Source organism: Narcine bancroftii, chromosome 1 (assembly GCF_036971445.1).
Source record: "Narcine bancroftii isolate sNarBan1 chromosome 1, sNarBan1.hap1, whole genome shotgun sequence".
NCBI classification, from domain to species: domain Eukaryota; kingdom Metazoa; phylum Chordata; class Chondrichthyes; order Torpediniformes; family Narcinidae; genus Narcine; species Narcine bancroftii.
In genome coordinates, this window is record NC_091469.1 from 12,285,846 (window position 1) to 12,299,040 (window position 13,195).

A 13,195-nucleotide genomic window follows, 5' to 3' on the forward strand; every position below is an offset into this window, starting at 1 on the left:
GACCAACACATTTGCAGGTCAGAACTGTAGTCTGCTGCCCTCAGCTGTCTTGGCACATGAAGTTTCAGAGTGGGAGATGCTGCTGGAAGTTTCTAGGCACTCATTTGCTGACAAATGTGAGCTTACAAATAGTTTAACAGATCATACACAATAAACTATGATCAGACATTCAAGATTCAAGATCCATTGATAACTACACTGCAGCGTTCAGAATTGGCCCAGTATTTGAGTGTCTGTGCACCAGTCCTGTCTCAACAAACCTTCAGATCACAAGAAGAAGTGATAAGACTTCAAATCCCATCCCCACACAAGTTCCCAACGTAACCCGACATTCCAGCCAACACTGAGGAAGAGCTGCCCTGTCAGAGGTGCTGTGTCTTGGACAAGTCCCTATCTGCCCTTTCAGATAGTGGCAAAAATATCCTACGTCGTCTTTATTTGAAGAACCAAAGGAATATTCTCGCACTCTTACAAAACCCAATACAGTTTGTGGCCTTGTTGCAATTAAATTAGTTGTGATACAAGATTCACTAAACCTCTGACCATGAAGATTCACAATTCCCTAAGAGTGGAAAAGATCAGACAAAATACACATTGCCCACCTTTTGATGCTTTTACTAGAACTACCTATTAAGATGGGCACATCCAGATCATCTCTGATCTCATTGAATGGCAGAGTAGGCTCCAGGGGCCAAATGGCCAACTCCTGCTCCTATTCCTTATGTTTTTACATTAATCCATGTTGCAATAATTCAAGAACTACTTACCTGCAGGAAGATGCGTTTGGGGTGTGGTTCAGCAGGATCACCCGAATACGGGAAAAACATTCCACTACACACCAGGGTGGCAGAAACAAAAAACACAATCGCCAAGCTCAGCAGAGTCCGTCTCGTACTGCGGCACAGGTAAATCAGGCTCACCTGGAGAAAATATCTTGAAAGTAAACAGCTGATCACACAAGACAAAACCTTTCCTCAGGATTCAGGGATTGCCAAGGTCAAACCACTGGCATTGGGACTGCACCAAACTAGTGCCAAGCTGTTGACAGCAATACTCTTATCATACAAAGCCCAGGAGGAAATCAGTAGCAATGGGGTTGGATGGAAATGGAGGGAGGAACTGGAGGGGTTTGAAGTCACTTGAACTTGGAGATGCTTTGACATCAGAAGTGAAGAGCTTTTACTGGAGCAAGTGGGCAGCACAGTTAGTGTAGCAGTTGGCGCAACACTGTTACAGCGTAAGCAATCCGAGTTTGAATCCGGCGTAGTCTGTAAAGAGTTTGTATGCTCTCCCATGTCTATGGGGGTAGCGTGGGCTCATGGGACAAAAGGGGCTGTTTCCATGCTATATGTCTAAATTTAAATTGAAATACTGACAAAAACTTGAATGTCCCACTCAGAACAAGTTCGGCAGGTCAAACTTCTCCACAGGCCCCAAAACTTTTATTTTTAATTATATGTATTTTCCATTACAAAACACAAAATAATGGCCTTATCTGATAGATTTTGTGACCATTTTTCATCCAAACTGAAAATAAGGTCTGATAATAAAAGATTAAAGGGATAGTTTGAGGTTTTAAAACTTCCCCAATCTCCCCAATAATGATGAGAAACAAATGCTGGAATATAGAGCAAACTATGAGAAGTTGGAGGAATTGATCAGTCAGGACCTTTGATTGACAAGGGGTCTCATTTCAAAATATAGAACAGCCATTTCTCCCCATGGATGTTGCCTGACCTGCTGAGTTCCACCAGCAGCTCAATCTTTCCCCAACTGTGATGACTTGCCAGTGCACATTGATATTGGGCAGAGCTACAGCTGGGCAGACATTGGTTAGCCTGGACAAACACCTTGTGTCCTCACTTTGACTTGAGTAATTTTCCCTCACCAGATGCACCCCAACTCTCCCATCCAGTCCTCTTCTCCAGCCTATTGTTCAATTTACACTGGTCCCAGCCCAACTCATGTGAAGCCATTCCCAATGGAATATTTTCCTCTTTCCTCAACACTACTGCCAGTGTCTTGCAAACTCAAATCCCTGACCTCATCTGAAGGACTGGCACACTTGGATGTGGCATAACAAGTCGGAAAATATTTTGGCTTTTCTTTGAAGTGTTCCTCCTCTGATATTTAAGTCATGAGATGCTTTGAATGCTGTGGAACTGTTGAATATTTTGCATTCCAGTGAACTTGCCCATTTACCATCTTAAGAAGTTGGCGAAAGGGACTGGCTTGGATGGACAATTTGATCAGCATGGACAAGTTGGGCAGAAGGGCTTGGTTTTGCATTGTAAAATTAAGTGGGATGCTCTAACCTGCAAATATTTTGCACAAATTCATTTCTTAACCTCCACAGAAACACTTGGGGGGGGGGGGGGGGGGGGCGAAGAGAATAAATTGGCACACCACACCCAAATAGGAATACTGCAATTTAATGTCTTCACAAAATGTATATATTGGTTATCTTTGGACCTTATAATTTATTTGTGTGTGATTAAAGTCATCAACTCAAAATGAAGGATGGGAGAAAACTGGAAAGGAGGAACAATTAATGGTGATATAGACTTCACTATCTCAATCAAATGGAACAGCAAACATTTATTTTGAGGATACTGCGAACATCTCCAATGTATCACCAATGCATTTAATAAACAAGGTTAGTACCATTAGGATTGCAGATAAAATTACAATGTTTAAATGCCATTTGGACAGGTACTTGGATAGGAAAGGAGTAGAGGGATAAGAGTCTAATATAGGCAAATAGGATGAGTTTATGGATGATATGGGTGCAAAGGCCCTCTTCTGTGTTGTTAGTTTCGACAATTCTCATTAAAACATTCAGATGAGGGAAGGGGAGATGAAACAAACCGTGATGAGGCGCATGTAAAACAAAGACAATGTAAACCTGTTTGGAGGAACAGCCTCCTTCCTCCTGGTAGCATTCTATGTAGTGCCATGTAAAGAGCCATTTTATTTCTCTGCTTACAGCTTATGAAAGAGACCAGCTTAAACCTGTGAAATAAGCCTCACCAGAAGAACTTTGGGGGCTGTAAAGGGACACAACCCAAAACTTTAAGTAAGACAATTGTACCTTTTAAAAATATTACTGAGTAAATTTTCATTTAGCAAAACAATGAATATTTTTAGCTTTGTTTTTTTAAAAAATATCCACAGCTCAAAGGCCATGAAACGTCATCACTTACAAAATAAGTTGTTAGAATAATTGTGCTTGCTGCAATAATGGAAGCTAGTACAATATCTGGAGGAATCTCAGTACCACTGCGACCGAGGATGGGTGTGAACATTTCAAATGCAGCCCAGAATAGATAGATGGTCAAAAGATGAGGAATACACAGGCCCAAAAAATAAATTGCCGTTATCTTCAGCGTTGGACCTAGGTCAAACAGAAATAAATAAAATCTAAACATTTTAAAAAAACATTTTCTCCCTTACAACTTCTAAACACTATCATATAAACACTTCTTACTTCAGAAGTTTTTCCAATTCCTTTAATCTTGCAAGGAACAGCTAGAAAATAAGGAAAACCTATAACTGATGGAAAAATATACTCACTCCAGAATTAGATCACACCCAAGGCAAAAATAATGTTTTCACCCCTTCTAATATTCAAACCAGACAAATATCTTCCCACATAGTAAGGGTGGGGAAGAGAAAAGGATAAAACAAAAATCACAGAAAACCAAATGGCATTTGAGAAATCCTTAATTTTAATAGAAATATGCATTTAATTTATTGCATGTTATTCTACATTAAAATATACTGTGCACTTCCTAACAGGAGAACCACTGTGTTATTTTGCATCATGTGACTCCCAAAAGCAGATTTCAAATTATTCAGCTACACATCAGTGAGGAAATACACGTACCTGTATCTATATTGGCAGATGCATTCTAATTACTAAGCATATTGGCAAGAAAAGTGTGTAAACAACTTGAGAGCAAAAAAAGGGAAACAAAAATCCAGGAAAAACTGCTCAGTGAAAGGCAGAAAAAATAAACAAGGAAATTGGTACAATTGGTCATCTTCAGCCTGATTGGAGAAGGCAATGCAAATGACAGAAATGTAGCTGCATCAGTCAATGCCTCACCTGAAGAAAAAGAGAAACAATTTTCTCTCTTCCTGTAGAGAGAATCACATGGAAGAAATTCAATATGAAACCACATCATTTCTGTTGAGAAATTATTTTGTGCAGAATTCCAAAAATCATGATAATACTGACTCACTTCATATCAAGAAAGTAAAACTGCATCCAAAAAGAAATATCAAAAGGTCTATTTGTCTTGTGCAGTTCTACCTCATGTTGAAATTCATTACGAGACAAAAAAACTGAATGCAAATCAACAGCAACAATGAAGCATCTGTTCATTATATTCCATTTGGAATTTCTCTGTAGGGCTCAAAAACTTCCCCCATCTCAATCTCACCCACATTAGTTGATGGAACTCTGATCACCACCAAGAGGATGGAGAGTTAACATGACAGAGGGATATAAAATTATGAGATTTAGATAGAGAGGGTAAATATTCAAATACAATACACAAATAAGCTTGAAAAACACAGCAGGTCAAACAGCAACAATAGGAAGGTTAGGGTAACCAATATTTCAGACCTGGGCCCTTCGTTGAGTATATAGTAAATGTTTTGCTCACATTAGAAGTATCAAAAGCAAGAGAGCATAGGTGAGGCTTAAGGTGGGTGGGAGGAATTTCATGGGCAAAGAATTTTCTTTTAAATACACACAGTGGTTGCTATCTGGAAATCATGACAGAAGATGTGGTGAAGTCAAATATAATCATGAGATTTAAGATAAATTTTGAAAGATGTCATGGAAGAATACCATCTTAGTCTGAGCAAGTGAGAATAGTTTAAGTGGGCAAAAAATGTCAGATGGACATGGGGGGGGTGAAGGGCCTCTTTCTGTGGTTTAAGAATTTATGAGAAGAGCTGCAAAGGGGAATCCAGTGGCATATCTAGGGAAAATAGCACCTGAGGCAAGCAGTAAAATTGCCTCGTCACCCCTCTCCCCCCCCCCCCCACCCGTTAAAACTTACTTATTTCAAACCTTCACTCCAACCTTTCAAAACATATGGGGGTTATAGGTGAATTGGTGTATTTGGGGGCACGAGCTCATGGTCCAGAAGGGTCTGTTACCATGCTGTACATCTACATTTAGTTTATGGAAGATATTTGTCATTATTCATGCGCCTGCCCAAGTTCTTCTCACTCTGCTCAAGGCATCGTCACATCTATTTTTTCCATTGGCAACACACCCGTTAGAAGGCTGCTGCATCCCGTGTCATCTACTCCCACATCAAACTTGAGTTTTGACACCGACTGTATGAACAACCATACCAACCAGTTCATCCCAAAATCCATCTGAAAACCTCAGTGACTCGGGCATTTAAAACTGCTTTTATATTAAGATATGCAAAAATTTAATTACGAGAACTTCACAGGTGTTTGACTTTTCCCAAGATGCTTCTTGCTGACCGTATACCATGGTTGCCATCCATCCATTTGTAATGGCCAAAGTTTGTCACTGAGCCACTGTATGGTAACTCGACTATACTTAAAACATTGGGTAAAAGCATGTGTACACACTAACTACGTTATTTGATGGTCACCTTGATGAACACCTCAAGCCTGAAAAGGTTGATCATCTATCTTTATCTTTGTTATGTAAAGTACACAGTTTTACCTGCTGAATTTCCTCAGCATTGTGTTTATATTGCATTATTTAAAGCTATTTCTTTGGCTTGGCTTCGCGGACGAAGATTTATGGAGGGGGTAAAAAGTCCACGTCAGCTGCAGGCTCGTTTGTGGCTGACCAGTCCGATCAAAGGGAAGAAATGCTTCAAAGTAGGTTTACGTTTCAAGTTTTGGAGCTGAACGAACTGACAGACTTTTTTTTAGGTTATTCCTCACCCCCCCCCCCCCCCCATACATATTATTTTCTTTTCATGGCAGAATGTGCAGTTGGTGATGAATCTTGCTCTGAGTCACTGGGAACAGTAATATAGATCAGTGTCAACTGATTAATTACATAGCTGACCTGACCAGAGTATTTGGTAACACAGGGCCACTGGCTAGTTGAAGGTGCAGCACATTCTGGGCATGGGGCTCTTGGGGTCCTGCTGAGCAGATGTAGCAAGGATTGGATTCCTGCTGGTCTCACATGCTGGGGGGGGGGGGGGGTGGGGGGGGAGAGAGGGGAAGAGGAGTTGAGATGGGGAGAGGTGAGAGGGAGCAGGAAAGTGATAAGGATGGGAGAGGGATAAGAGAGGGAGACAGGAGGGAGAGGATGGAGGAGAGATGGGAGTGGGTAAAGTGAGGGGGACAAGTAAGTACTTCATTGTCGATGTGTAAGAAAATGCAACGAAATTAAAAATGCAACCGTGGTACTCATAAGTACAACATACAAGAACATATAAAACAATTAAAAAAAAGCAGCATTAAAACAATACAAAATACAAATACACTAATTAATTAGCTGAGGTTAATTCTCAAATGGCTCTGAGATGGAAACTGTTCTCGAATCTGTTCATCCAAGATTTAATGGACCTATATCATCTACCTGAGGGCAATAGGTCAAACAAATGATAGCCCAGGTGAGTAGAAACCTTTTTTTGATATTTTATTTTTGATTTTTTTCAAAAATATACATAGTAACATTTTAAATATACAATATATTAAACTTTTTCTTACAAACACAACAAAAACAAAACAAAAGCAGTCCCTTCCCACATACATACAGATCCATTCAGAGCTTACATATATTTTAAATATATAGGGTACAACTGGGGAATACTACATTTTTGTATGAATAATGGATACTTTTATAAATTTTTTTCATTTTTATTACTGTATTTGGGACCCTATCTGACACAGGTATGGCTGCCAGACCTTTACAAAAGTGTCATATTTGCTCTTCAAATTACGTGATTTTTTTTTCCCCCATAGGTATACAACTGTTCATTTCCACAGTCCATCATGCTATAAGTAGAGGAGAGTTGTACTTCCAAGTGATTGCGGTACATTTTTTTCACTACCGCCAATGTTATTTTTATAAATGAGATTTGAAATTTGGTTAATTTGTTGCTTATTTCCATAAAAGTACCTAATAGATATAGTTCCAGGTTGCCCGTGAAGGCCACTCCTGTTATCCTCGTTAATTTTTCTTGCTAAAATGGCCTCACCTTCACACATGACCACGTGGCATGTAGAAATGTTCCTGTCTCAGTCCCACATTTGAAACACATCTCTGAAATTTCGGCTTTTGATCTGTGTAACTTTTTTTGGGGCAAGATATAATTAGTGTAAAAAAAACCATACTGAACCAGTCCATATCTTGCATTTATAATTGATGTCATGCTGTCCTAACACCAATGTGACCAGCTTCTTTCTGAAATCACCATACCCAAGTCAGACTCCCATCTAGACTGTTCATTCACTTTCGCTAATTTCAGGTGGGGTCAACGTTGGTCCCCATCATTCTCTTAAGAATGATCTAAGCTGGAGAAAACAGAGATCCCATTGGCCACTCCACATTTGTGTTTTAATTGTTCAAAGGACATGAGTTCCTTCCGTGTAACAGTCCTTAATATGTCTTATACCTTTGCCAAACCATAAATTTAAAATTATACTGCCTATGTTTATTTTTACATAATGGTGCTTTTTTTTGATATCCCTACTTTTTTTCCCTATACATTCATTAATTTCTTACCACGTTCTAATCATATGTATTAAAATTAGGTTATCCATATTTTTCTTTAGTGATTTGACACCCCATTTATAAATAAATTCCTTTGCTTCCCCTCCTCCATTGAGTACATTCCCTTTTGAACTAAAGATAGGGTTGTCTTCAGTGAAGGCTGCGAGAAATCTAGCCTGTGCAGCTAGGTAATATTCTTTGAAATCTGGAAGTCGAAGTCCTCCCAGTTCATAGTTCCATGTTAGTTTTTCCAATGTAATTCTCTGAACATTATTATTCCATAGGAACTTTATAATATGGTTGTGAAGTAGCTTTAAAAAGTTTTTAGGTAATGGAAATAGGCAGTGATTGAAAAAGTTATTGCAGTCTTGGCATCACTTTCATTTTGACGCAGTTAACCCTTCCCACTAAAGTAATCGGTAAGTCTCTCCATTTCTGTAGGTCTTTTTCTATCTTCCCAAGAAGAGGAACATAATTTAGTTTGCACAGATTTTGCAAGTTATTGTCAGTTGCTATTCCAAGTTACTTTATTCCATCCATCTTCCATTTAAATTTACTTACTTTTTGATATATTTTATATTCAAAATTTGTTAATGGCATTATCTCGCTTTTGTTCATATATTTTTCTAATGTTATTTGTAATTTTTCCAACGATTCAACTGGGGCTGATAGGTACAATAGCACATCATTGGTGAATACACCAATTTTGTGTTCTTCTTGTCCAACTTTGAAGCCCTTTATATCCGGATCCCTTCTTATTATCTCTGCCAGCAGTTCAATTGCTAAAATAAAAAGCGCAGGGGATGGGGGCATCCCCGTCTGCTTGATCTACTGATTATTTGCTATTATTTTAGCTTGCAGTTTTTATCCAATTTATAAATTTTCTGCTTATACCAAATTTTTGTGTTTTAAATAAAAAGGGCCATTCCAAATGGTTGAAAGCATTTTCCGCAATCAAGGAGACTGCAATACTTGGATTTTGTACAGATTTTGCCATGTGTATTATATTAAATAATCTTCCTAGTCTATTTGAGGAATGCCTTCCTTTAATAAATCCTGTTTGATCTGCATGCATCAGTTTTAGCAAGTATTGTCCTAACCTATTAGCCAACGCTTTCACTAGTATCTTATAATCAGTATTTAAAAGGGATATTGATCTATATGACGAAGCTTTTAGTGGATCCCTATTCTTTTTTGGTATCACTATAGTAATCGCGGTTGAGAAGGATTCTGGGAGGGACCATGTTCCTATTGCTTGGTCCAGGACATCAATTAATAATTCTTTGAATTGTCTACAAAATTCAGGTGGAAATCCATCCTTCCCTGGTGATTTATTGGCCTGTAGGGTGCTTAGGGCCTTTACGATTTCTTCCCTTGTGAAGGGAGTATCTCATTCTATCTTTTTTCTCTCTCTTCTAGTTTTGGAAGTTCGACATTCAACAAAAATTCTTCCATTTCATTCTCATCTCATAGTAATTCTGATTTCTATAATTTTGTGTAATATTGTCTAAAAATGTCATTAATTTTTATGCTTATATACTAGGGTATCTGTCTGTTTTCATAGCATTTATCATTCTTGATAACACCTCTGTTTTAATCTTCCAAGCTAAAACATTCACTCAACTCATATTATTGTTGTTTAATTTTTAAATATAGCTTTTTCTGACCTATATGTTTGTATTGTATTGTATCTTATCTTTTTATTCTCCAGTAATCTGTATTCTTCTTGTACTCCTGTTCTTTGGTTTGTTTTTTCTAATTCTTTAATATCTTTCTCCAAACTGTTATGTACCCTCAAGATTCTTTGTATAGGAAATAATTTGTCCCCTTAAATATGCTTTGAGCGTGTCGCATACAAGAAAACTTATTATTTGGTGGAAGATTTGTTTCACAAAATATTTCTATTTGTCTCTTTACAAATTCACAGAGGTCCATTCTTTTAATCAATGTAGTATTGAAACACCATCTGTATACATTCTCTTGGTTTTCCATTATTGCTTTAGTTAATATCTGATAGAAGCTTCGCCAGGTATTCTGTTTTTAACTGGGCAGACATTAAAATTAAGTCAATCCTTGTATGCGAGTCGTGCACCCTTGAGTAAAAAGAGTAGTCTCTCTGTGTGGGATTTAATTGTCTCCATACATGGATAAGATTTAGATTATGGTTTTTGCTGCTTTCACCCTTGTTATTGTTCTTGTTGATTTATCAATATTGGGTCCAAGCAAAATTTGAAATCCCCTTCAACCAATATATTTTGTCTTCCCTCTACTGTTTTTAAGATATTCTTCATAAAGACTTCGTCATAATTTGAAGCATAAATATTCATAAATGTCCATGCTTCTCCATACATTTTATAATGTGCCATTCATTACATACCTACTGCTTGATCAATCAAAGTATCGTCTATTAACAATGGTATATTTTTATTAATTAGAATCTCAACCTCTTTTGCCTTTGAACCAAAGATATTATTTCTCACCCACCCTCTTTTTAATTTATCATGTTCCAATTTCATAAGATGTGTTTCCTGCAAAAAGATAATATCCACTTTTAATTTCTTTAAATATGCCAAGACCCATTTCCTCTTCACTGTCCTGTTTAACCCATTAATATTAAGACTAATAACTTTAGTGTTTTATTCATACCACTTTTCCAAACAGATATTGTACAACAATAAAATCTTCCCAATTTTTTTTTTAAAAATACTGTCGTAACAATTCCCTTTTAAGACATTTCCAACACATATTTCTCCTTTAAGAAACACACACACACACATCCCTAGCTGACAGTGACGTTGACAATAGTGCCTGGAAGCCTGCAAAACAAAAAGCCCGCAGATTCTTCTGAAGAAGAAACCCTCCCTTTAGCGCCATCTTTTAAAACTGCTCCTCTCCCGGCACTATCTTCCCCCAAAAATCTGAATTCCCACCTTGCTATTTACCACCTTTCTATCCTTTCAGAGCTCTCCATATAAACCACAATGGTTTTTCTTTTAACAGTGAAAACAAGATGGCTCAGTACTACTTATATAAATAAAGATACATCTTTCAGTTAGTGCTTTTTTGAAATTGCCTTTTCAACCCTTTCAGCTGACAATTTTAATCTTTTCATAACTTTTTTAAAAATTCTTCCACTTCTTTATTCTTGAAAATTTATCGATTACATTCTGAGACAACCACCCTCAACGTTGCTGGATAAATCATTGAATATTTAAAGTTTTTAGATCACAGTTCTCTCTTAACCTTATCATATTCCTTTCTTTGTTTGACCAAAGCAGGGCAAAAGTCCTGGAAAAATATGACATTTCCATTGCCACCATTAATGGGCCATTATTTTTTTTTGAATATTCATATGCTGCTCCCAAGATCACATTTCTCTTCTGGTAACTTAAAAGTCTTAGCAGAACTGGTCATGGTTGCTGTTTGTCATTTCTTCTGGGTCCGAGGGTCCAGTGAGCCCTTTCAAGTTGTAGCTTTGCATTTAACTGGTCTTGTCCCAGCATTTGTGGGGTCCATGTTTCAAAGAAACTCACCATGTATTTTTCCTCTATTCCTTCTCTCAGTCCAATGATTCGTACATTGTTTGGTCTGCTAAATTTTCCATATGATTGACATTGTCCATCAATCCTTTTTTCTGTGTCCCATGTTTTTGCTTTTTTTTCCAGTGCCTTTAGCTTGTCTTTTGTTTTGTCCATCTCAGCCTCCGAACGAGTCATTCATTCTTCCATGACCTCTTTGATTTCTGTTACCTTTTCCGATGAGTCTCTCATCGCTGATTCCATACTTGTGAAACGAATGCATAAAATTTCCATCTTTTTGAGGTTGTTGGTTATATCTTGTGCCAACCCCCCCAGCTCTGCTGGGTTCAGCTGGTCCCAAGGCCCTTCCTGAGTCACACCTCATCATGCTTCCACTCAATGTTCCGGGCTGAGCTGTTGCTTTTTGATTTTTTTTTTTGCTTTTGGTTGCCTTGGTTGTTTGGCACTAGTTTTATCCATTTTTGATGCTAAAATTCTGGTTTTAAGCTTTGTCTTTTTAATTTTTTGTGGCGAGCTCTTTCAAAGCACGTAAACTCCTTAGCGTAGCACGGCCACGGCCCCACGGGTGAGTAGAATATTAGCTGCCTTCCTGAGAAGGCAATCAGCGAGATTGAAATAAATCCTCCAAAGGGGACAAGGAGCACTCTTGATAATGCTCTGAAGATCCCTCTTATCTGCTGCTGTACAGCTGGCAAACCACACAGGAATGCAGTGTCAGCATGCTTTCAATGTAGTAGGGAGGGAGAGAGAAGGTAAAACACTATATTTATCAAAAAAATTAAACTATGTCATGATAAATTAAGTTAATAGGAATTAAACATTGCCGCAGCATCCTTAACTTACAACTTTAATTAACTAAAGTCAGGCAAATTCTGTTCAAAACAGGCCTTGACCTTCCCTTTGCTTTAATATTTCGCTTTTGAGTAGCAGCAATAAATCAAGACTAACAGGCAGTAGCTTTGCAGTTTAACCCCAGGCAATGCCTTTTTGAGACAGTCTGCCATTAATCTAATAGCCTTTTAAGAATATTCACATATTCAGCCGCTCCCTTGCCAAAGTAAAGAAACATTTTATTTTATGAAATAGACGAACTTGACAATTATATTTACAAATATGTATAAATAAATGCTTCATAAAGCATGTAAAGAGCTGCACAATCATAGAGGATCCTCACCACACACCTCGGTTTTATCTAGTGTTTGTTGATCTATTCATGGCTAGAATTAGCTTTACAATGGGACAAGTCGATAAACTTCATGGGTCTCTTTGAATCACCGTTTACAAATTAGTTCAACTTGTCTGACACTGGCTTGATTTCCATCAGAAAGCAAAATGTGTCATTAAAGAACTTATGCTGCCCATACCTCGAAGTTCTTTTGTCAGATGGAGATTCTTTGTTGCACTCATGAGTTGGATATTGGGCAGGTGAGGCGAGGATAATAGCGCCCCCTTTCAAGTGGCACATGCCCCGGCTGCCATACCCTACATATATCTATGGGGGGGGGAAATCATCACAAAGAATATTCTGAAAAATAAATTGAACCACGAAAGTCTACAGACACTGTGATTATAGTAAAACCACAGAACTGCTAGAGGAACTCAGCAGGTCTCACAAAAACTATCAGAGGTAAAGATATTTAATCAATTTTTCAGACCTGACCCCCTTCTTCAAGTACAAGTAAGCAGCAGCCAGGTACCTGAATTAAAAGGCTGTAGAGAAGGAAAGGAGGGCAGGGGAAAGAGTGCAGACAACAGACAAAGCTTGTTAAATGAATACAAGGACAGAAGAAAGGTGAGAATTGATCAGGGAAGAGGTGGGCTTGCTCTGTGAATGGAGGGCTGGGTGAAAATTAGACAAGAAAATGGGAGAGATAGTTAAAGGAAAGGAGATATAGGGATAGATGGGAGAGGGGGGCACTAACCA

The 13,195-nt window shown here is 38.1% G+C and overlaps 1 protein-coding gene across 1 annotated transcript in view; it reads right to left on the reverse strand.

The window, feature by feature from the left end:
- The window catches only part of LOC138755216 (endoplasmic reticulum metallopeptidase 1), a 95,062-nt gene that overhangs the window by 26,434 nt on the left and 55,433 nt on the right, over positions 1–13,195 (reverse strand). Inside the window, exons 10-11 of the mRNA XM_069920805.1 lie at positions 3,204–3,394; positions 768–920 (exon numbers count right to left, since the gene is read on the reverse strand). Coding sequence (XP_069776906.1) covers positions 768–920; positions 3,204–3,394 — 344 coding nt within the window. The remainder of the gene's footprint in view (positions 1–767; positions 921–3,203; positions 3,395–13,195) is intronic.